This window comes from Eleutherodactylus coqui, chromosome 1 (genome assembly GCF_035609145.1).
Source record: "Eleutherodactylus coqui strain aEleCoq1 chromosome 1, aEleCoq1.hap1, whole genome shotgun sequence".
In the NCBI taxonomy this organism is placed as follows: Eukaryota; Metazoa; Chordata; class Amphibia; order Anura; family Eleutherodactylidae; genus Eleutherodactylus; species Eleutherodactylus coqui.
This window is the reverse complement of record NC_089837.1, coordinates 398,691,062-398,717,404: the sequence shown is the minus strand read 5'-3', so window position 1 is coordinate 398,717,404 and position 26,343 is coordinate 398,691,062. Positions and strand designations below refer to the sequence as shown.

General features: G+C 41.6%; 1 protein-coding gene across 1 annotated transcript in view; it reads right to left on the bottom strand.

The window, feature by feature from the left end:
- PCCA (propionyl-CoA carboxylase subunit alpha) overlaps window positions 1–26,343 on the bottom strand; it is a 400,750-nt gene that overhangs the window by 163,496 nt on the left and 210,911 nt on the right. The window contains exons 17-18 of the mRNA XM_066580185.1: window positions 13,051–13,161; window positions 3,044–3,146 (exon numbers count right to left, since the gene is read on the bottom strand). Of these exons, the coding sequence (XP_066436282.1) occupies window positions 3,044–3,146; window positions 13,051–13,161 (214 nt within the window). The remainder of the gene's footprint in view (window positions 1–3,043; window positions 3,147–13,050; window positions 13,162–26,343) is intronic.

Genomic DNA, 26,343 nt, shown 5'->3' with positions numbered 1-26,343 from the left:
ATGTTGGATTGAGAAGAAATATTCCTTGTACCAAAAAATAAATAAATAAACGAAAATCCTGCATTTTTCATACTGATCACAAAGTCTAATACTTGTCTGTCAATTCTTGCTGTGTAAAGAAAGCTTTGCAGCAGTCATCTCACTAACATCACTGGTAGGGTTACACTGAAAGGTAAACACCTCTATAAAGAGAACACAGAACACCAGTCACAAGAGGTATAAAACTGTGACCATCTACTCCCCCTCCCTGCATAAAAACCTCGGCACAGGTCACAGAGCATGTCTAGAACAGTCTCCCATTGAAGTTAATGGTTCCCATCCTGTCCAGTGTGTGACTAGCCCATGAGGCTCCCGTAAAGCATCTCTAAATTCTCTAATGCCGCTCCCACGAGCGGTTTTTACAGCGTTTAGTGCGGCATAAAAGCTCGCTAAAAATGCCTCCATTGGTTTCGATGGGGCATCTCATAGGTGCTTTTTGAATGCTGCCTCCTCTATTTTGGCGAGTTTCAGCGATTTTTAATGCACCTCATCACCCATTGCAATTATGGGGCGAGTTAAAAACGCTGTTAAACAAGCATGAAAATGCTGTTTAGAAACACCTACGAGAGAGCAGCCAAAATGCTGTTAAATATAGCTACACAAAGATGGCAGCCCCCATAGTTATGTATAGACAACAGAATTTAAAAAAAATCTACAATCAGAAAATAACAGGTTTGAAAAATTGAAAATGCTTCACTATCTGGTTTTAAATACAAAAACACTTTACTGATAGTCCCTTTAAAAATAAATGTAAAAACATAAAATAGTCCCTCCTGCTGTCTTTATATTCTGCTGACACATGGTGCAGTGTTTGTATGCGACAAGAGAATTTGTTCAGTGTCTGCTAGCTTCAGCTTCCTGATATCAGTAAAAATATATCCGGGTATCTCCAGCCACCAAATAATTGCACAATTTTGCCAGGTAAGACTCAATATGAATCGCTTATAACCTACTAAGAATTTAATACATGGTGTTACCATGAGGCCAGTCAGGGAGACCGTTGCGCTCTCATTCGGCCGTGCGCACGCGTGACTGCTGTGAGAGGCGCACGCTCTATCTCTGAGTTATAGTGGCTAGCTGGGAGCTCCGGATTGATTGGTCTCCGCCCTAGGGGCGGAGACTCCTGAATATAGCCTGGCAGCTGCTGCTAGCAGTTGCCAGTTTTTGGTTCTGTCCTCTGTGTGTTTGACCTTGGTCCAGCTCCAGTGGAAGTTACCCCTGTCCCGATCTAGCTCTGCCTGTGTTCTACGGGGTTCTTTCCTGTTGGTTATTCCATCTGCCTAGCCTGTCAGTACTAGTGAGTAGTCACCTGCATAGGTACGGGGGTTCCTTCCTGTCCTGCCACTAGGCAGTGCAGGGTCAGAGTTTGCGGCCTGGACGTGTCCACCTTCGGGGCTATCTCCAGGAAGGGTCACTGGCATGGGTGAGAGTCAGCAAGCCCCACGCTGTGCGTACCTATGCACCCCACTAGTACTGTAACACGTGGTGGCTCAATTCTTAGCACTGCTGCCTTGCAGCACTGTGGTCGTGGGTTCAAATCACACCTAGGACAACATTTACATGAAGTTTGTATGTTCTCCCTGTGTTTGCATGGGTTTCTTCTGGGTACTCCAGTTTCCAACACTAAAAAATATACACATATATATTCTGAGTCCCAATGCAGATAGAACCCAGTATTGAGTGATGTAAAGTGCTGCATATATAAAGGTGATCATTATTAACCGATTAGCGTAATACTGTCAAAACTGATACTAGCATGGATATTCAGCCAGTAAAACCATATAGACAATAAAACTTTTTTGAACTTCAGGAAATACAACAGAAATACAAATACAACAGAAATTTATACATGGCCTTCGATTCAACCAGAACACCACCACAATTGTTGAACATGGTGACTGACAATCTATGATTTATGTTACTAACAGCATATAGCGCCAATATAGCTGGCACTGCTGGGCAGAGATAGTCTCCCTATTTACATTAGTCCCTATCTAACACCACGGAAATGAAAGCTAGTACAAAAGAGCAATAAAGTCTATACAAAAGTTAGGAAGGCTGCACACTGGCAGATTTGCATTGTGGAATCCGTCATCCACCTTCAGATTCCGCAGCAAATACCGCCCATAGCATGCTGTGTCCAATTGCTTTTCCCTCTACATGAGTGGAAATAAATTGTGATGTTCCGTTCATGGAGGAAAAAAAAAAATCGCAGCATGCTCTATTTCTGTGCAGATGCCTCACGGACAGCTTCCATTAAAGTCAGTCAATGGAAGCCACCTGACCCCAAGCCCTTTCGCAATGACAGAAAGAAGAAGAAAAGCAGGTACACACAAATACTGTCTGGGCACAGGTTCGGATTCCGCTGCGGGCTCCCGCATGCGGAATCCGACCCGGTAGTGTGCAGCCGGCCTTACGTATATTGAAATTACTTCTTTTTTTCATTTTACAGCTTCATCTATTAAACAGGTCCAGAAACCATTTAATGAACCTGGCTATTATTTTAACATGTTGGCAACTATAAATGAGACAGTAATTAACCGTGGCTTCGGCAAGAGGAAATGTTTGTTCATCACACATTTTGCATTACCTTGTTTTCTGGATTAGGTTCAGAATTTTTTGCAGTCATTAAGAAGCGTTAACAGTTTCTCCAATAGTTCTTTTCTACAAGTGATTTGCATTGTATAACCTCCAAGTAATTATAGTGCCTAACATGTGAGCAACTACCACTCATTTATATGCTTTATTGCAAGGTATATTCACTGAAAAAGACAGCAGTAGGCTTAGAAGAGATTAATACCATGTCCGATGTAACCATCTCATAATCACCAACACTGCAGAAGCTGATGGCTGGAAATCTCAACTGGAGCGATATTCCCATGGTCATTTAATGTGTATGAGTTCATAAGAAGTAGTTCATAATTTCACATTTTACAGAATAATAGTGCTAAATTCCTAATATAGTCCCACATTTTGCATCAATGTTGAATGTTTGAAAACCAACCTTGTGTTATTTAGAAAGTGATGCGACCTGGTCTGTGAAGCAACACATAGTGACGCTGTTATCACAAGAAGGTCATTTCTTTCTTGAGATGTCAAACTGTGCCCTGTTAAAGAAAACTCAAGAATTAAAAAAAATCAAAAACAATATAAGAGAACTGTGCAGAACAGTGAAAAAAAAATACACAGTATCATGCTTATAGTATAATATTGTTTAAAGTTATTATTGTAGTAAACTCTATCGCTTCAAAACAGAAAAAAAAATTGGTGTTAGGAGGGAAGAATGAGGGTTGGCAATAAGTGAGAGTGTCCAAAATAACCTGTGTGCCAGAGCTGCAGTTTACACTTGGGGTGACTACCCACCACAGTTTTTTTTCACTGCTAAATTTGCAGCGTTTTTTTTCTCCAGGAGTCTATGGGACTTGTAATGTTAAAATCTTGATCGCGCAAAATCGCAATTTACCGCAAAATCGCGATTTTGCGCAATCACGATTTTAACATTACAAGTCCCATAGACCCCTGCAGAAAAAAAAACGCTGCAAATCTCGCAGTGAAAAAAAACTGTAGTGGGTAGTCCATCATAAAAGGTGAGACAATATCAGAAAAGTATATAATGGTTCAATGTTAAAAAGAGAACTGTGAATTTAATGTCCAGGAAGAGCAGGCTATTATAATGGTTCTAATAATTATTGTACACGATACCCATGATGTGGTCCATAGGGTTGCGTTTTCTGGACTATTGTTACTACCCCATTAGTATTAACAGTCCTATGTCATGAAAAATTAGAAAAGGTGGGGTTTAAAAAAAAATGGGTGGGGGGAGTGGAAGGACAGAATGAAGTCATGCAGACCCAGAACACCTCTATTGTGGGAAACCACTCCGAAGTATAAAGTGAAGTGGATAGAGTTAAACCAGGGTTATTGGTGAATGACCACCAATAAATGGTACCAAAATAATGCATAGAATTTAAAACAAAGTTTCAATAAGGTTCTTAAGGGTTGGCAGTATATAAAATAGGTTGTCAATTTAGAAAGACTTTTCCAATTTTGGATTCCTTTTGCAAGCTGACCCCAAATAAGTCCACATGCACAAGAGATAGTTTTTCTTAAATAGGTGTAAACCACAAATACACCATGCTCTTTTAATTGCCCTATTAGAGCACATTCATTATTTTTTTTTTCAATACAAGAGAAAAACACATGTTTCCATCCTTCACCTGATTGCCTGTCAACACTCTGGAGGTTGCCTCTATATACTATGTAACCGTGGTTCTGTAATTTTTGCACTTTTGTCTGTTTTCCCCTTGTCTTTGTAAGCGCTGTGGAATATGTTGGCGCTATACAAATAAAGATTATTATACTGCAATCCCTTTCATGCAGTGCAGCCTCCTGCCTGATGCTTATCAGACAGCATCTAGATTTCTGCTTTCATTTTCATTTTTTCTGTGCCATCAATGCCATGATGCATCAGGACAGCATTACAACTAGTAATGGTAACTAATTGGTCCACTGTGGAAAATTAATAGTTAATTATTCCTGGTCTTTGGTTTCTTTGCCCCAGTGATTCCTAATAAACCCATTATCTACTTTATTTAGACTCTGGGACTGCAGTCATGCCTTGCCTCAGTATTAATGCAGTTTTTCCTAGGTCTAGTACAGTAAACTGCTAAGCCAGGTCACCCTCTGTTACCTAGCTTTGTCTGGCCTGTTCCCTGCACAGCTCTGCTACATCAGCCTATTACCTGCCTCGGTCTGATACATCATCAAGCTTTTTCCAATCATCTGTGTTTGCTAGCCACATCGTAATTGCCCATCTCATCGCAGATGCAAAACAACAGCACCTGAGGTAGGTGTCATTACAGCATTATAGTGGTCATCATCACAAATTGTGATAGACGTGTCCGTGTCTCCCTCTGAACAGCATGTGTGGTACACTCCATCTAATATCTTCACACAGGAATTATGCTGAATAAGAAACGGACACGTTTCAGAACACTTCAACCCAAGTAAATCTCAGCTGGTCAGAATTGAGATCAGATGACCATCTGAGGAGAAAGAGACCAGGAGTTTCAGGTAGAAAGGAATAACTAAATAAGGTAATACTGGATGACTTTTATATACTGGGGGATAATGACAAAAAAAGTTTTTAAAAAATTCACCAGAGTGGTCCTTTAGCATCATCGACTTTAACCATAAATGCAGCTTTAAATCCAAAATCTGTGCGATGCCATAGAATTGTTGACAGGTTTTGACTACTTACTGTACCAAAGGGCAATGGCTAACGAATTATGACAAAGATTTGGTCTTCTATTTTCTCAAACATACAATATTTTTATGCACATTTTTATTACATGCAGGCACATAAATAATACTGGCACATATCTAACTGCTACCTATAATAAATCCCATTCAGTTTTATAAACAAGCAGTAAGAAAACAATATTATAACACTAGAAACCTAAACATTATTTCATACAACATATTGATCATTGCACTCCGAGAACACATGATCCGCCTGTTCATCATTGGTAGAAGCACTTCTGGAACCCGTAATCTGGCTTTTCATCATTAATGGCGCACGCTCCACAGAGCATACTCGGAGCGTGCTAGCTGCCTCCACCCAAAAGATGTGCTGATTGGTTGCTATGAGCAATAAGGACAGTCTTACTGTTACAGTTTTGCTAAATGAGGTCCAAAAAGCTTTATTCTGCAGTAGTCTTCGCTAAGGAAATAGCTAAATGACAAAATGGCTGCCAATGAAGACAGGAGAGCATTGTGTCTCCTTTTATTTTCACGTCTTCCAGTCAGTTATTAGTGTACAATGTCATTTTTTAACAAATATATATTTCATACTTGGGCATGCTATACATATGGCGGTATTATTGTATCTTGACACCACTGGAAGCTAGGCATTTGATAGGGCTTCCATGGAGGAACGCCCCTGTCACACCCCTAGCTCCCGATTTGGTCAAGCCTTGAAGGTCCTAGCAGCATGTGCATTGCTTTTTGCTGGTCCTGCAGGGTGAGGGTTTGTTTTCCCTTTAGGCTTAGATTATGAGCTGTAAATGCTGGCATGTCACAGCTGTAACATGCATACGTATGCATATGTATGGCGGCTCTTCCAGCTTTCTTTTAAAAACTGATATCAGGGAAGGATCGTGAGTCTTGAATTTCAATGCCCAATCCTTTTGTTCTCCCTAAAAATAAGCCACCGTCAGAGGTATCTGGCAGCAGAATTCTCCCTATCCCCATGGAAAACTGAAGAATATTCGGCCGAACCAAGTATTAATGTGTTCTTTGGAGAATCGGGAGAACTAGCCATCAGCCAAACTAGCATTCAGTCAACAGCTGACAGCTTTAGACAAATTCAGTGTTGCTCTATTGGGTGAAATCCATTGGCAATATACAGCACTATATTAGATGATCTGGCTAAACAGAACATATCATTTTGCATAAATCCTAACTTTAATAAGAAAGGCAAGCAGAACCAGAATTTTTTGACATTTTTTCTTGTTAAATTCAAATTCAAAGAAAAGTTACTGAACTTCTTAGGTCTCCTGTCCACGGGCGATTGTTCATTGCACTATCCGCGGCGATAATCCAACCACAGGTAACGCAGTGAACACTTTCCATAGCGTTGCTATGGAAAGCGCAGCCCCCGACGTTCACGAGCGGAGCATCATAGCGATTCTCCGCTCGCGGGATTCAAATCGCAGCATTCCACGATTCTCCGCGGTGAGCCTATCTGTCAGATAGGCTCACTGCAGAGAACCGACAGCTCCCCCCCTGCTCCCCCGCAGCGGACGTTGCCAGGGGGCCTTATATGTGATTTAAATAGCGCAAAAAAATCTTTTAATACTTTACATTTTGTGACTGAAAAAAAATGTGATTAATGTACAGTACAATAGAAAGATAAAATAAGTGTATAGTAAAGAGGGACTATAGAGTGGTCAGGACAAAATCAAACTAGAAAGTTGCTGTTTTCGTTTAATGGCTTGGCGTCTCAATGGCACATTGTACAGTGTACATAAACCAAGAACAGGCTTGTGGTAGGCTCAATATGCAGCAGCAGGTCAGGAATGGAATGCAAGAATCAATGACCTCTGGTTCCTTCCACGTCCTTTGCAATTAATATAAGGAAAGCTCACCATAATCAAAAGCTTGCATTATACAAAAATGACACATGGCAACTTTTAAGCTGAAGAACAAAAAGTAGTTTTAGTTTCAAGATTTTGCTTCTTAATTTAAGTTACACATATGTTTGAATCTTGACTATTCCTTTGAGTTATGTATATATGCACATGCCTGCAATATGGATACCATAACCCCTTCCTTAAATATAATAATTTCACCATACCCTGGTCCATCCTTGAGCATGGTCATGTGAGGGGTATGCTTAATTTATAATGATGCTAGTATTTTAGGTTACTAAGGAGAATGTTCACCAATCTGCCATAACATCAGCAGCACTGATAGGTGAAATGAATATCATTGAATATTTTGTTACAATAGCAGCTGACAAGTAGTGGGATATATTAGGTAACAAGTAAACAGTCAGCTGTAGAAGTTGATTTGATATGAGTAAAACTGGGCAAGTGTTCGGATCTCATGAACTTTGACAATGGTAAAATTGGGACGGTTAGACTAATGAGTCAATCCATCTCCAAAACAGCAAATATTTTGAGATGTTCCTGGTAAGCAGTGGTTCCTACCCAACAAAAGTAGTCCAAAGAAAGACAACTGGTGAACCTGCCACAGGATCATTAGCACCCCCCACCCACCCCTAAGGCTCATTGATGCGTGTGGAGAGCAAAGCTACACTGTCAGGCCTGATCTCACAGATAAGCTACTGCAGCAGCAGCTTCTTATTATGGAGCTGCTTAGGCCCAGGAATAGAGAGCCTATGCTGACCCTTAGAAAGGAGGGGGGAAAAACGGAGGGGGAGCAAACCAATTATGTCAAGGGCCTGAGTCACAGACGACTATCCAGTGTTCAGAAGCCTCAAAAAGGGTTGCAATTTTTTTTTATTTGCCCAACTGTAGGCAAATAAAATGTGTGTAAGGCTAAAAAAAAAAATGGTATCTCAGCGCTGCAGGACACCAGCAGATATGTGCTCCGGGGTAAACTATCACTCCTGGGGCTGGGGATGTGGACCCAAAAGTGCTGGTGGTACCAGGGATGGATATAGCCAGGCCTGGGAACACTTCGAAAAGTTGAAAGCCTGGTTATCTCCATTCCTGGTACCACCAGCACTTTTGGGTCCACATCCCCAGCCCCAAGACTGATGGGAGGGTTAACCCCAAAACACATGTCTGCTGGTTTTTAATTTATGTAATAAAAGAGAAGTTGCATATTTCAACCCACTGTCTTGTGATCTTCATTACAGAGTAGCGTCAAGATACCAGTTTTTATTTAGCCTTTCCCACATATGCTGACACCTTTCCATCACCAAAAGCACCCTAAATGGCATGTGAAGAATCACAACTGGACCATGGAGCAATAGAGGGAGACTGTTTGCTCTAATGAATCAGGTTTTCTTTTACATGATGGGGATGATGAGGACAGCCGTGTGTGGCATCACTTACCTGTGAAAAAGATAGCACCAGGATGCACTATGGGAAGAAGCTGACTGGGGCAGTGTGATCTCTGTGCAACCTTCTGCTGGGAAACCTTTGATCTTGGTATTCATATTATTCATAGTTTGACATGTAGCACCTCCCTAAACATTGTTAATAAAAGCACATACACCCCTTCATGGCAAAGCTATTCCCTAATGACAGTGGCTTTATTCAGCAAGTTAATGTGTCCTCCACATTGCTGAGAAATGGTTTAACCCCTTAAGGACATGGCCTATTTTGTGCATGAGAACTCAACGATTTTTGGGGGATTTTTATCTCCACTTTTCAAAAGCCTTAACTTTTTATTTTTCTGTTGACATGGCTGTATGAGGGCTTGTTTTTTTGCGTGGCGAACTGTAGTTTTTATTGGTACCATTTTTCGGTACATAGACTATATTGTAAAACTTTTATTAATTTTTTTTGAGAGCAGAGAGAGAAAACACAAATCCTGCCATTATTTTTTCTACAGCGTTAATCATGCAGAACAAATGACATGATACATTTCTTCTGTGGGTCGGTATGATTACAACGAGCCCAAAATACTTATTTTTTTCACTTTTCCACAATAAACTAATTTTTTTGAAAATTATATATTTTTTCTGCATTCCTGCATTTAAAGTCCTGCAACTTTTTTATTTTTGCATTGACGGAGCTCTGTGAGGGCTTGTTTTTTGCGGCGATGAGCTGTAGTTTTTATTAGTACCATTTTTGGTTACATACCGCTCACTTTTGATCACTTTTGGGGTTTTTTGGGAAACAAAATGAAGAAAATAGGCATTTAACCACCATTCTTTAGGGGTTTTTTTACACGTTTTTTGCCATGCCATGAGTAGTGTATTCAGTTTACTGTACATGTCGTTACAGGTACAACAATATTAAATATGTGGGACTTTAAAATACATTTTTTATACAAATAGAGGAAAAAGCACAAAGTGTTTTTCTTGTGTAGTTTTTTTACCTTTTTTATTTATTAATTTTTACACTTTTTATATGCCTGTAGGGGACTTGAAACCATAGCAGCTATGATTACTATGATAAGGCATTACAGGTCTTCTCATAGCTGGCATCCTATTGCCATCATGGTAACCCTTCCTATGACGTCACAGAGGGAGCGTGCTACGTCTGTAAACCCTTTCCATTCCGCAAACTACATAGATCGCAGCATATAGGGGGTGAAAAGTGGAGCTCAATGTTTTCATTGATCTAGGGGGTTGCAGCAGGACAACAGCTATCGGTAACAGCTGGCTCCCGCTGCAAGATTATTCACTTGACATAAATTTACGTCCTGGTGCGTTAGGTACCACGCTGCCATGACCTAATCGTACATCACATAGCGTTAAGGGATTAAAAGAAAACATGCATAGAGTTTAAAATGTTGGCTTGACCGCCAAAATTTTCAGATCTCAATTCGTCCGATGGGAAGTGCTCGCAACTTACAGGAGTTAAGGAACTGCTGTGCTGCTAAAGCTTTGGTTCCATATACCATGGGACACGTTCAGTGGTTTGTGGCGTTCATGCCTAAAGAGGTCAGAATTGTTTTGGCAGAACAAGGGGGACCTACAAAATACCAGGCAGATAGTTTTAATGTCATGATTAATTGATGTAGTTGGTTGGAACTAATAGACAAATGAAATGAGCTTATTTGTAACTTTTATGAGCTCTACACCATAATAGCTTTAGAGGTTTTCCTCATGTTAAATAGTAGTCAGTACACGGCTGCCATTAGTTAAATTGATTCTGATTTACCCCATACAAAGTTCAGCTGTTCTAGTAGGATTTTCTTGCCATTTTTTCTTAGTTGCCTTTTTCAGCAAAAGCCATGATCCCTAAAGAGGGATCAGATTGTTGAAAGGTATCCGGAGAAGGGCACCCAAAAATTTCCAAGGCAATACATATACCATGGAACACAGTGAAAGTAGTCATCAAGAAGTGGATTAAATTTGGCACAACAGTGACATTACCAAGAACTGGAAACCCCTCAAAAATTGATAAGACCAGAAGAAAATTGGTCCAGGAGGCTGCCAAGAGGTCTACAGCAACATTAAAGGAGCTGCAGGAATTTCTGGCAAGTACTGGATATTTAGTACATGTGACAACCATCTCCTGCATTCTTCATGACTGGGCTGTATGGCAGGGTGGCAAGACAAAAGCCTTTTCTAACAAAGAAAAACATCTAAGCCTGACTGTTTTGCCAAAACTTACATTAAGTCTGCCAAAAGTAGTTTTCTGTTGCTGGAACTAGGGCTCCAGTTAAAGGGGTTGTCCCACGAAAGGCCTCTGCAGCGCGAGCACGCCGGAGCGGGACAGAAGAGGGCAGACAGCGCAAGCGCGTCTGATCCAGGCAGACGAAGGCTTCGGTCGGCGCCATGGAGACGGGGACGCCAACACTGGAGGGGGTAAGTATATAACTTCTGTATGGCCAATATTTAATGCACGATGTATATTACAAAGTGCATTAATATGGCCATACAGAAGTGCTTAACCCCACCTGCTTTCGCGGGACAACCCCTTTAAGGTAGAGGAAATTATGAACAGTTCCAAATATTAGTTGTTGCGTCTTCCAAACGTCGGGAATTCAGACAGCATTTCAGAACTCAGGGACTTAGACAAAATACCAACACTGAGAAACCGACTTCATACTCGCCAACATGGAAATAGTGAAACAGACTTCACGGACAGACTTTATTACTCACCGACAGCCGAACTCAGACAGTATCGCAGGACTGAGAGACAAACTACATACTCGAGGACAGGCATAAACCAAAGACTGCCAAGTGCACAAAACACTCACCTGCACACACAGCCAGATGGAGTAACTAGAGGATGTACAAAGCATTTGTTCGCATTTTGGCCAAGATACTTAAGTCTGAGATCCCACATCAAGGGTCCTCGTTGTCTCACGGGTCCCAATATAATGAGAGAACTAACCCCAGAGAAAACCTGCTTGCATGTGGGGCGATCGTCTTGACAGGGATGACCCCGCGCTGGAAACTAGGGACTTACCTGCATTCTAGATAATGAAGGATCCAGAGTTCACACTACACATACTGAAACCTGCACATACACACAGGAACATGACACTTTACACCTAAAACACACTGAACATGCCTGTTCGCACCTCATGTTCAACCAAATGCACAGACATGCAAGAAACATGACGCTGTTCCCACTGAAAACTACACAGACACACAGGAGCATAACACTGAACAACCAGAGGACAGACCACCAGCCACAGCAGAGGAGCTGGCATATATGAGCAGCAGACCTGGGGAATTGGCTGGCTGGAGAAATCCACACCCAGCCAGCCCAATCAACCACACATGTTGAGCTGAAGATAAAGAGGAAGGGGACTTTCAGAATGACAATAACCAAAAGCATACCTCCAATTCAACAAAAGAATGACTTTGCCAGAAGATGATCAAAGTTTTGAAATGGCCCAGCCAGAGCCGAGACCCGAATCCCTTAAAAAAATCTGTGAGATGCCTGAAGAGGGCGGTACACGAGATGATTTTTATTCAGATATTAAATGTGTATGAATGCTGTTGTCACATGTTTTAGTTTCTTCTGTACTGCTGCATCCATGGTTAAGGTGCACCTGAGCATTTACTTTTTTGTTGCATTTCCAATACAAACCATCACCCATGTGGTCATGAATCAAGCCTAGCCAACAGGTTAACAGACCAAGCCATTAACCAGTTTGCCCTTCTTGGGGTTTATCTACTGCAGAGCTTATTATCACAGCACAATAAGGTCTACACCAATGACACCAAAAAGGATTAAATGTTGTGTCTTAAGACAGAAAAATCCAGTGTGCTTGAATCCTTTTAAAACCCTCTCTTAGTGCCATTTTTGAATAATTCAGCAAATATATATTTCATAAATGTTATATTCAAACACATGTATTATTATATTTTATTGTATTTAATATTTGAAGTTTATATGATTAGCTACATGATTAAACTGCTTTGACATAAGCCATAGAGAAGACAGTTCTATTAACGCAAAGGATTTTCCTTTGTTCACTTCATGTAGAATAGTACAACAATACAACTCTACAATTACATCTACTAATACAGTACTTCAATACTACTACATATAACAATGGTGAAGATGCATGGAAACTGCCTTTGTTGCCCATAGTAACCACCTTCGATTTTTCAAGAGCACTGTTAGAAATAGGAGTTATGCTGTGTTTGATTGCAATAGGAAAACACAGTTTTTGTATTAGGCCGTTTTCAAGCATTTCCTCCATTAACTTTAGTATGTAATAGAACACTGTAAATAATTAGTGGTCTCCTTGCCACGTGCAAGTTGAAAAATAATAAATTGAAATGAATGACAAAACCAGTAGGACAAGTATGTACACGATGAACCTACAATGGAAAAGACAAACCTTTAAATCCATCAGGATAGACTTCTGGAAGAAATTTCGTAGTGATGTCTCCTTTAATGAAACGAGGGTTAGTGATAACTTCCCGAAGTAACGGAATATTGTGAGTCACACCTAAAAAACATAAAATAAATCATATAGAAGCATGAAGGAGTAAAAACAAAAAAGAGGAAATACATTGCAGCTTAAAATGTACAATAAATAAAAAAAACTATTTCCAGGGTATAAGTACCAATTAAATTATGTTAGGGTTTACACTTGGGTCAAAATCCAACTTGCCTCCATCTGTAAGCCGCATTTATAGCAACCAAGTGGCTATAACACTATAATCATGGTTACCTATGGGCCTGACTTATATACTGGAGACCTAAAATATGTTTAAGGTAGTATGTAGTATTTCGCAGTAAACTGCTCATTTTGCAATGGAAATCTGTGTCCAGCCAGGTACTTCTCCCACAGAAGTTGCAAGGCAAATGTAGTATTGCATGATGATCATTCAGAGAAAAAGAATGACTCAAGTCCATCAGAATGAGTGTCAATCTGGCTCAAAAGGTGGAATGTGGAGCAGAGAACCCCAAATACGATGCAGGTATGAACTAATAGGGCAAATGGACAAAGGGTCTCCATTCCTTCTAATTTGCGGTCCACTGTCTATTCTCATGTGAAGCCTGTTTCAAGTAATATAAATAGAATAAATCAATCTTGTTGTTATTTACATAACGCCAACGTATCCCACAGCGCTTTCAAGTAATTTATTTAACCTGGGTACTCATTTCACCGACTTCGGAAGGATGTAAGTCTAAGTCAACTACCTGAACCACGCAGTGATTGAACTTGCAACCTTAAGGTCATGAGTGAGAGCTTAGACCTGCATTTCTGCTGCCTTAACACTCTGCGCCGGAGTTTATAAGAAAAATAACAGGGAGTGGAGGAGAGCGAAGACTCATAAGTCTATGGAAAGGAGAAGAGTGGAAGGGAATAAGGCAGAGACACACAGATGTAGCTGCTAGAGCTATTGGTGAGTGATTTACAGCTTCTGAAATCACATCTACTGCTCAGGGTTTCTATAGTGTCTTTCAGGCTAATGTAAATTCGGTATGTGTACCAGAGACTTATGGAACAGAAACTGCTGTATTCTCCATGTCCTATGTGTGGAGCCAACATAGCAGCTACACTCCGTTCACCAGTTCAGAGGGAACTGAAAATTAGATATACAGCCTGCAGAGGTGAAAACGGGGGAAATGCCATATACAAGTCACATAATGGCCACAAACGGTGTTATACCTCACAAACACACGGCAGCTGATTCTGAAAAGTTATCTGCAGGTATGCTTTTACTGTTTGAGTAATATGGATTCTGCCATTTCTATTTACATGAAGTATTCAGTTAACCTTTATATTCCAGAAATAGAATGATTATATATTTTTAAAGGTAGATTAAAGTTCTAAAATAGTGCTTAAGAAGATGGAAAACTAAAATAAAGACTGTCCTCCCTAGTGTACGTACATTTCATTACACATGAAATAGGAAGGATAATGCTACTGTTTTTCTTTTCAAACCACTCTTGGGATCAGAGAGATGACAGCTGATGACAGACGACAAGGACCCTAGTCTCTCACCCCGCTGCCCCAAATGGCTAGAAATCAAAAGATGCTATGATGAGAATTCATTCCAAAACTCGTGTTAAAAGGAAAAACATGTGTTTACACTATTATAACTAGGCAGATGAAACACAATTAATCAATGTGTTTATAAAAAGTGGGTGATTTATTGCATTTAAAGCAAAACATAGCTTAATGTACATCTGAACGGCGTTAAAAAATGTCGTGTTTGAGTGCAGGTCTAGGAGGCCCCATTGAAACCAATGGGGGCATTGTACTGCGATTACCGTGGTAATCGCGGTAAAAAGCGCGTGTGAGAGAGTGGCCTAAGAATCATGCATCTGTAATGCAATACACATTTATATAGTAACTCATTTCTCAATTCTGCAATGGGAGTGTGCCACCAGTTCAAAGAAAATGCAGCATCTTCGATGGATCATGACCCTTGTGAAAGTTCAGAAGGTCCTCAATCTGTGTGTGAATTACTGCTACTCTACTTACACAAGAAACTTAGAACAGATCCTTCAGACTACCTGCTGCTACCAAAACATTTGCCAGACATGACCACCACACACTCCAAGGATCAAACAGGGGCCAGTATGCGATCCATATTTCATAGAAGGTTGGACTGTACGATTGAACAGTTTTTTTTTATTTATTTAACCTCTGGCTCTAAAGGTGGGAAATGGTCTAGACAACAGGAGAACTACAACCTCACTTATCACGCCAGTCATTTCTATGAACTAAACACATACCTAGAGTATTGAGGTGATTCAATTTGTAGAATAGGTAACTGCCACAGGACATTTAGGCCTCATGCACCCGGCCGGCTCGGATTCCGACTGCGAAATCTCGCAGCGGAATCAGACCCGACTCCTCCCAGAGAACCCATACTCACCTCTCCGACTGCAATGGAAGCCGTCCGTGCGATTTAACGCAGAGATTAGAGCATGCTGCGATTCTCCCCCTGCGAACGGAAAATCGCAGTTGATTTCCGTTCGTGGGCAGGGGAGAATCGTTTACCACAGAATGCCTATCGACAGACGTTGCTGCGGAACTCGCGGTGGGCGTCTGGCCGCGAATTCCGCAACAATAATCTGTCTGTGGGCATTCGGCCTTAGGTGGCCGCAGTACAAAATTTGTTTAAAATCATCGCTTAAAACGTGCATTATCATTTACAGAAAAGCACCTAGATTTCAGCAGGGCTGGGCTCATACGAACAGGTCAGATTCTGCATGCGAATATCTGCAGCAGAAGACCTGCGACCCAGTAATTGCGAATGGTCACGGATGAGTGCACAGCGTGTCGTCCGCACAGAAAAATATTGCAGACAGTGAGCCACCACCAAAAAGTAGAAGAACATCGTTCAGGTGCGTGAGACAGTCTCTCTCGCTCTCTCATCCAGCAAGAGGAAGTTCTGGTATTTTGTATGCTAGTTCCGAGCGATTCCACCACTCATACACAATGTTAATTGCCTATGGGCTGCGGGACACTCGCATCCATTGACTTAAATGGAGGCCGTCTGCGTGGAATGGAGCATGCTGCAATTTTTCTTACGTTCACAGAATATGCAATTCAGACCCACGAGTGTGAAGGAAATTTTAAAAATCCATGCCTTTCAATGCCCGCGTTCTACCATGGATCTTCCATGCGGACAGCGATCGCGGAATTCGCTATTCAAATCAGTTGGTGTGAGACCGGCCTACTTCAGATTTCTAAAGAGGAATAGAAGTTTAACAAAGTTTAACAAGAAATACTGACCCCATCTGTCCTAATTCAAGATGGCTGCTGCAGAGAAACACAACAAAATCATAAGTGTCTATGATACTTTTTAGGTACTGGCATTCCTTCAGTGGAGAGTGGCAGGTCAGTTGTATGGATTGCTCCGATCTATACTACATCTGCCGCTATCAATTCCCTAGTTGATAAGTAGAACTCCCCTTACATGCCCCTTCATCGCCCCATACAAATCGAGGATAACAGATACATGTAGCAGACACGTCACCCGATATATCTGGTGCTATTAAAGTATACTGGCAGTGTAATGACAACGGATGGTTGCTAAATAGCAGAACTGTATTTCTCCTTACAAAGTTGTTTTTTACGGGTACTAACCATGCTTCCTAGTACTCCGATACCCCCAGGACTCATGGTCCTTTTACACGGGACTAGCTGCCCGACAGTGCATCCCAGTATTGCTCGCTAGTCTGCTGCTGTTACACAGGAGTGAATATTGCTGGCATCGCTCACAGCGCTGCCAGAATTGGGGAAGAGCGGGCCGGGGAGCGTTCTTCAAAAGTGACCTACTGCTGCTTACACTGAACAGCATGCATTTACACTGGATGATTATCGTTCAAATTCCTGCGCACGCTGGAATCAGAAGGATAACCGTCTTGTATAAAAAGGCCATTACAGTAGAGCCAAATAGTGCAACTGGATAGCACAAAAAATACTAACCCCTTAACGGCATTCCATACATCTTTTGATGGCAAACGTTAAGGGGACTTTATTTGCAGTGCCGTCTTTTGATGGCACTACATTAGAAGTCAGACGTGGGTCTCCCGTGCTGGCAAGAACAAGTACTCAGCTATCGGACGACAGCCGAGCACTTGCACTAACACCAGGGACCGAAAAAACCTCGGGTCCCTTGTGTTCAATCCTCTAAACGCCACAGTCGATGCCACCACAACATGTAAAAAGCTGACGGAAGGGGCTCCCCCTGTCACTCATCAGACTCTGGCAATGTGATCACAGGGCCCCGATGGGTTGCTATGGCACCCGGAGGCTTGGATATAGCCTGCAGCAATAAAAAAAAAAAGAAATACATTTTTTATTTTGCAAGTGTGAAGGAGTTGTAAGAAAAAAATATATATGTAAGGCCGCCTGCAGATGGGCAGGTCGGATCCAGCGGCGAGGATTCTCGCCGCGGGACCTGACCCGAGCGCCTGCAGAGAGCAGCGTGTACTCACCCGCGCCTCTGGCTGTTTGATGTGCCGGCTTGCCGGGCAGCTGGCGCATGCGCAGAACGGAGCTGGCGGCGGGTGAGTGACGTTTTTTCTCTGCGAGCCCCGCACAGAAATAGAGCATGCCGCGGTTTGTTTGCCGCACAAGATTTCATGCGGCCAGACTGCGGCCGTCCGCATAGGATTGCTTCCAGCGGCGGAAATTCAGCTCATGTGCAGACGCCCTTAATTTGGTTTTGACATAGTTGTATTGGTCTGCAGGATTAATTTAACATATTATTTATACCGTACAGTGAATGCCATTAAAAAAAATTTTAAATTACCAGAATTGCAGATTTTGTTAAACTTGCCTCGAAAAAAAATTAAATAAAAAGCAATCAAAATGTTAATGTACCCAAAAATTGGATAAATAAAGAACAGAGTCCACCCCACAAAAAACAAGACCTCATAGAGCTCCATTAATAGAAAAATAAAAACGCTACGGCTCTTGGAATGCAGCGACACAAAAGCAAATCTTTAAAAAAACAAAAAAGTTTTTAGTGTACAAAAATATCAAAACCTAAAAAAAAAGCAAAAAACTGTATAAACTTTCTATCATTGGAATCGTCCAGACCCACCCAGATTATTTATTATGTTTATTATGCACACTGAATTCTGTAAAAATGAAATAGAAAAAACAAATTACTGAATTTATTAGTTTTCGCCAATCCCCCTAAAAAATTTACTAAAAGTTATACAGTACATTGTAGGTACCCAAACATTATGCCATTAAAAATACAACTTGTCCCACAGAAAAACAAGACCTCATACGGCTATGTTGATGGAAAAATTAAAAAGTTGTGCCTCCTGGGATGCAACAATTAAAAAGCTTAAAAATTTGTTGGTCATTAAGGCGCAAACAGGCTTAAGGCCCATATACACACAAAGACAATCTTTCAAAGGATTGAAAGATTGACAGTTTTTGCAATCGTTTTGCATAAAGAACTAATAGGCACTAATGCCCATTAGCACTTTATCAGCTTTATTTGCGTGCAAATGAGTCTCCAGCAGCTGTTTGCAACTCCCAGCAGGAGGTCTGGACTTTGCACTCTGCTACATTAACTTTGCATGGGCTGCCACAGGCTGTCAGCTGAATACAATGTAATCAGCTGCTCCCGTTGAAAACACAGCGTGCGGTTCCTGCTATCTCTTTCCGGCTGAACGATGGATTTTATGCTCACCTAAAAATCATCAAGAGTGAAAGATGGAAGCGTTTACACATGATTACAGCACAAAAGCTATCGCTGAACGAATTTTGAGTGATCGTTGCATGTAAAAGCGGCTTTAGTTACTAAGGGGTTGATATGAAGCCAAATCAATTTAGCAAAACGCAAATGATATTAGGGACACACCACTGGATGACAGGGGCAAAGAGTGAAGTAACCAGATAATGAGGATGAAGAATACAATGAAACTGGCAGATAAGGAACCAAAACAAGTAATGCTAGCACTCCCTATATCTTCCTCTACTCTCTCCCTGATACTATCCCTCAACACCTGACACCACTGCCCTAAGCATCCCTTAGTTTTCCCTACTAGAATTCCTGTTTAAAACACTTTCCTTGAGAACAAGTTGGCGTTAGGATCCAGAGGAGAAAACAAGCAATGCTAAATATGTACTTCTGCAGGAAGCTGTCTACTCCTTTCTCACTGCAGTAGCCAGGCTTCGTAATACAGGTCAAGTTTCCATTAACTTCAATGAGTACCCAGCTTGGTGGAGGGGTAATAAATAAAAATTACCTGAAAGCACTGCGGAATAAGTTGGCGCTATACAAATAACAAGATTTATTTATTATTAATGGGAACTTTGGCTGCAACACCAAGTCTGGCCACTGCAGTGAGTGGAGCTCTCTTCCTGCAGAAGTCAGCTTAGTGCACAAGTGCACCGACGCAGTGTACAGCTCATCAGCAGGGATCCTGGGTGGCAGACTCCTGCTTATCTACTATTGATTGTCTATCCTGGTAGATAGGCCATCAATACTTGACAATTGGACAAGGTTTTAAATGGAGACTAGCCAATAGCAATTCCTCACTAAACGAGGTAGGATTAACAATGGTCATCTGATCCCCTACAACAAGTTAAGGCCCATTTACACCAGCAGACGATCGCTCAAAGATCGCTCAAAAGACAGTTTGAGTGACAGCTTTGAGGGATCATTTTGCATAAGCTATTAAGTAGCTACTCAGCTACTTGAGTACCAATTAGGTGTGCAAATGAAGCCTTCCCTGAACACCATTAATAGCCCAAGGGCTCTTATCCGCACTCAGATCCTTTGTTCTCCATGGGGAAACAATGCTATCAGCACTATCCATGGAGAACTCCTGATAAGACCAGAGCACAATGATTTTTATGTTAGCTTGAATTTACCAATCAGCTAACAGTGCCCGAAAAGCAGGCGATGGGCGCACATTTACACGCACCGATTATCGCTAAAATGATCGCTGATTAGCGATTTTTTAGCGATCATCGGCTGGTGTAAATGGGTGTTTAGGCCCAATGCACATCTAAGCAGTGCTGATATGGCAAGAAATCCCAGATGTAACAGCACACCATGCTGCACTATTCCATCCAGAAATTCTTTTGCTGGCATGTAGGAAGCCGGGTGGACCCAGTTATGGTCCAGTATATTCATAGTTTGGCTCTGAAGATAGAGGCGAACAATTGCAATCCCACCAGATGTAGGGCTCAGGTGCAAATGAAGCCTCAGATGTGGGAACACAGCAACAACAAACTTTGAAAGCTGGAGATGAACATAACAGCCTGATCTACTGTGATTGTATTTCTGTATACAATGTGTAGACAGAGGGTGGATCCATGTACACGTTGGGCTACGGCTGCAAAATATTTTCCTGCATGTTTGTATCTACATATTTGTAGTTTATAAGATACAGTGTTTCTCCCACATCATGACCTAGAGATGACACAGAATCCACAACCTTTCTGCAATGTCAACTGTGGAAGGACTGCGGATCGGACAGCTTTCATTGACTTCAATGCGTAATCTGCTCAAAAATGGAGCATGCTGCGGATCTTCCTCCGCAAGTGGTTTCCGCTCATGTGCTGGAAGAAATCACTTTTCCATAGCATGCTATGGGTGGTATTTGCTGCGAAACCTGGAGGCAGACACCCACTCCGGATTCCGCAATGCAAATCCGCCCGTGTGCAGGCAGCCTAACAATTAGTACATGTAATCATATATTTTTAATTTCATATATTATAGAGCAGCTAATGTGCAATTGTGTGATACGGATAACACTGGATTAAAATATTCATTGGCAGGAATAAATGTGTGGGATGATAACTACATCATCTTAAAATATGGCGTAACCGATATTCTGACAGCAGATGATATTAATTGCTAAAGCAATGAAAAATCCTACACATTCTCACTATAAAATAGGGTTGGGATTACATACAAGTTTACCAGCTAAAAGGGACATTAAATATAGCAACATGCTACAGAATGACTGATTCCTTAGTTCTGTCTTCTGCTTTCCGTCCCTCTGTTCCAATTTTTAAGAGCAGAAAAACTGAATTAAAACGGAAGTAAATGTTTTAAGTTTTTCGCCCATCGATTTCAGTGAGTTGACAAAGTAACGGAATGCTTTGAGCTTGCTTCCATTGTGCTAGTGCTGCAAGCTTGTATATCACCAGTAGCAAACAGGCAAAGATTTCTATAGGAAGTAGTGCTAGTTATTGATGAGCTGCAGGGCTAGAGCACCACTCACCCTGACCTCTGGCCACTGATTAACACCTACTACTGTGCATCAAGAGACAACTGTCAATCAATGGCCAGAGGGCATGTGGGTGGGGATAGCCCTACAGCTCATGAATATTGAAGACCATCGGGAATGTGAGCCCTGCTACTACCGGAATAAAATATGTTTTCGACAAAGCACTTCATTGATACATAAAAAAGACATGGGGCAGATTTACTGTTCAAAATATTGCGCCAGACAACTGTTTTACTTCCATTGTGCCAGATTTACTACCGTATGGCCGCCTGCAGATGGCCGGGTCGGATCCCGCTGCGAGAATTCTCTCAGCAGGACCCGACCCAAGCCCCTGCAGGGACCAGTGCGGCACTCACCTCTCCCGCGACTCTGGCTCTTTGATGTGCCGGCTAGCCGGCGCATGCGCAGAGCGGAGCAAGTGGCCGGGGAGTAACATAGAAATAGAGCAAGCAGCGATTTGTTTTCCGCACGTGATTTCATGCGGACAAATCGCGTTCGTCTGCCTATGATTGCGTTTTCTAACGCAATGCTATGGCAGCTTCCACGGGCGGAAATTCTGCGGGAAATCCCGCCGCGGAATTTCCGCCCGTGTGCAGGGAGCCTAAGTGTTTTAGGCCCTTTTTGGACATTTTTTCTGACTTGTCTGAAAAAGGAAAGCTAGAGAAAAAATGAGGGTGGAGCAAAAACACAATGGAAGGTGATTAGCCAAAAAGGATACAGAATTATAGGTGTTTGAAACGGTAAGGGTGCTGCCATTTCATAAGTCTTTTTAGTCCTTTCTCCTAATCTGAAAAAGGGGCATGGATTTGCAAAAAGGGGAAATGGCCTAAATTGCAACAAATTGAGTCAAAATTGGAGCAATTTTTGGCATAACTAAGCCAACTAATTGGTGGTATAAAGTTAAACTGGACAGTAAAATTTTAAAGATTTACCATCCAGTATAAATCACTGATGAATCTGCACATTTTTAAACTGTCTTAGAGCCCATTTATACGGGACAAATGTCGGGCAAACGATGCCAGACACTCATCCCCGCACATACTAGCTCTCATGCTGCTGCACAGGAGTGAGTATCCCTGGCTCACAGCGGGTTAGTTGGAGTTTTTTTCTCCTCACTCACCCCCGCCCCTCTCAATTGACTTGACATAGTAGCTGTTCAGTACTGAACAACCGCTATTTACGATGTATAGTTGCGAAAGTTAGGCGCTCAGAAAAACAGACATAGGGAAAATTGATGCGTTGGAACTATGGTGCTGGAGGAGAATGCTACGGATTCCTTGGACTGCCATGACATTGAACAAGGTAGTGTTAGATAGCGTCACACCAAAAATATCACTAGAGGGCAAAATCAAATAGCGGCTCTTTTTTGGACACGTGATGTGCACTAACTCACTGGAAACAGTACTGATGCTTGGCAAGGTCAGTGGAAAGAGAAGATAAGGACAACAAAGAACATGATCACTAGATACAATCAAGGCCACCACGAACATGTCAGTCACGCAATTGAAAGAAGCGATAAAATACAGGAATGTGTGGAGAATATTGATCCATGGAATGACCGTGGGTGGAATGCAACTGAATGGATAATTATCATCATACACACCTATATTATATACAGTGTGTATATGTATACACACCCACAAATACACATGTATGTATATATATATATATATATATATATATATATATATATGTGTGTGTGTGTGTGTGTGTGTATGTATACACACATTTATTGTGTGTATGCCGTAAAAATATAAACTCACCCAAAAAGATGGCAAAATTGCATTATTTCTATTACACCCTACTAAGAAATTTTTTGAGTTTGCTATATGGTACATTATATAAAACCATTGAAAAATACAACTTCTCTCACAAAAATCCCAGCCCTCAGACAGCTCCATCAATAGAAAAAGAAAAGTTATATTTTGAAAGTTGGGTGGAAAAAATAAAAATAAATAAGGGCTATGTTAAAGGGATTGTTGCATTTCAGAATTTCCAGGCTGAGATGATGCAAAATGGAAAGGTGGAATATTGTCTGTACAGCTCCACCGATTAGAAGGCAGCATTGCTGAAGTTAATGTCAGTCATTTTACAAGTCTAGTAACAATGACTGGTAGTATAAGCCAAAGCCAGAATCTTCTCCAGAAGGGAAAAGATCACCATGCACAGACAGTGTGTTTTGGGCTCACCAGTATGCAGTAGGTTGCTGGGTGAGAGGTCTATGTAGGTCTTTGCAGTCTGACTGTGTGCATGATGATCTCTTCCTTCTCGATAAGACTTTGACTTATATTCCCACTCACTGTTACAAGGCTTATTAAAACGTCTGACATTAAATTAAAGGTAAGCTAACAAGTAAAGCTGTAGAGGCATTGTTTAACTCCCATTTGCATAAATTTCCCAGAGGAGCATGGATAGCCCTGTAAGTCGCCTCACACCTTCTAGCTGCTCTCTATAAGAAACTATACTCTTTGCATAGCAAACACATGCCATGAACACATGCCATGTAAAGAACTTCTACCAGTTCTTTCTTACTACACTTTCTCAGAGAACCATTGCAAGACTCACATAAACATGGGAAGAACCATATAGCATCAACAGTACAGTGTTTTCCTGAAAAGAAGACCCTGTCTTATATAAATTTTTGCCCCAAAAGAGGCACTAGGTCTTATTTTCAGTGGATTTCTTATTATACTTATCTAGCAGGCTCGGTCTGGGTCCCTTCCGCTGTTCTCCGGAGCTCCAGCGTGCTTCCTGCAGTCTTCGGCCACCCACAGAAGATCATTTTCTGGTTTTGGGATTCATAAATCCCGCTTCCAGTAAGCAATGGCTCAGCCAATCAATGAACCAATGCGATGGCTGTGATTGGTTCATCAAACGCTGTACTGATTGCTTCACGAGTGCTGCTTAGCCAATCACAGCCATTGCATTGTGGAGGTGAGATTTATGAATTGGCCAATCAATGCCATGGCTCAGCCAATTCCTAAATCCCGCCTCCACAACGACATGGCTGTGATTGGTTCTTTGACCGCTGCTCAGCCAATCAATGCAGCGCTCTATGAACCAACCAGAGCCATCGCATTGGTTCATCAAGCGCTGCACTGATTGGTTCTCGAGCACTGCTCGGCTAATTAGAGCCATCACTTCTTAGAGGCGGGATTTATTAATCCTGTAACCAGGAAGTGATCTTCTATGGATGACCAAGGACCCGAGGAAGCGCGCCGCTGCTTCGGAGAGCAGCACAAGGGACCCGGGTAGAGCCTGTTAGGCAATGTAATTTTTTTTTACTTCAAGGTAGGGCTTATATTTTAAGCCTTTCCGAAAATCAGGGTAAGGCTTATTTCTGGTGTAGGTCTTATTTTCAGAGAAACACTGTATTAGGCAGTTTTTACACAGGCAAGAAAATCACATGCGTATTGTGTGTTATGAGATGCACAAATCTTGCATGAACATGAACCTCAACGTCATTCTCTTGAATAGTGCGTCATCAGCACTTTGCGTGATAGGTGCACACAAGTGCAATGCGATGCCTCCCATTAAAACAATGGGAAATCCCCTGCAATCGCTACTTCCCCAAAGTGATGCAAGGCGGTTTTGATACAAAAACATATTGTATCCGTGGCAAAATCACATATGAAAAAAGGATCCATTATGTTCTGAACTGTGACTGACCACCACTTGGGTCTGTTTAAAATTTCTATGTTATTTTAGGCATTGAATTTCCATTATTTGTGGTAAATTAATGAACGCATTTTAATTCATTTAACTTTATTTGTATACTTTTGTTCATTGTGTTTTGGGTAGTAGGTTGGTACTGTGGTGCACAACTATTTATTATTTGGGAACTTTTGTGCTGTAGGTGATTTACAGAGAACACATGTTCAACAAAACTGAATAGTGGGAGCAATGTTAGGGTATGCTGCCTATTTTTTGAAGTGGATCTGTTAGCATATTACATTAGTACTAAAGATAAGCGAGCGTACTCGTTACTCGAGCGAGTATCACCATTATCGAGTACATGTCTGCTTGCCCGAAAAGATTCAGGGGCCGGCGGGGGTGAGCGGTAAGTTGCAGGAGTGAGCAGGGGGGGGGGGGGGGGAGGGGGGAGAGAGAAAGATTTCCCACCTGTCCCCCCCCCCCCCCCGCCCGTTCTACCCCGCTGGCCCCTGAATCTTTTCGGGCAAGCAGGCATGTACTCAAAATGGCAATACTCACTTGAGTATTTTGCCTTAACGAGTATGCTCGCTCATCTCTAATTAGTACATTTAAAAAAAAAAAAAAACAGGTCCCAGAAAAATAATTTGGTAAATATAAGAAATCATAGTGGTGATAGTTTTTTTAAAATCAGCACTGCACTTTGAACAAATTTGTGCTTATGCGATAACCAATGAGAACTAGCAAAAGTGCAAAAAAATCCCTCTGGATGTGCTGGCGACTAGGAGGTCCACTCCACTTCCTTATAACTTGCGATCCACTACCTTTTGTTATGTGAAGTCTATCTCTAGTAACAGAGATACCAAGCCAGTATACAGAAAAAGGTAAGTGGCTGGGGGGCTATCTCATGCTACCTTTGAACAAGAAGAGAAGCAAAGAGATTCACACAGATGTACTGGTGCAGCTAAAAGGGTTTACTGTCTCACAGCTACTGAAATCACATTGACACTGTTCAGCACTGCTGTATACTGTGCTCTGTGATGCTGTTACATACAAGGGTGTGCTACAGGTAGAGAAGAAAATATCCTGTTCTCCTGACTGCTTTTGTGATTCAAAACTAGCATCAGTTTAGTTTATGAGCCGTGCCTGGATTGCTATTTAGTTCCACTTAACTATAGATACCAGACACATGGGCAAGAGTGCCATGGCTTCTGGAAAGAAATTATCCTTTGTTTTTTCTTTTCTAATCTTAGATAAGCTCTAACAATATAATATTTTATGCCACATTTGGAGGTACATTAGGTAT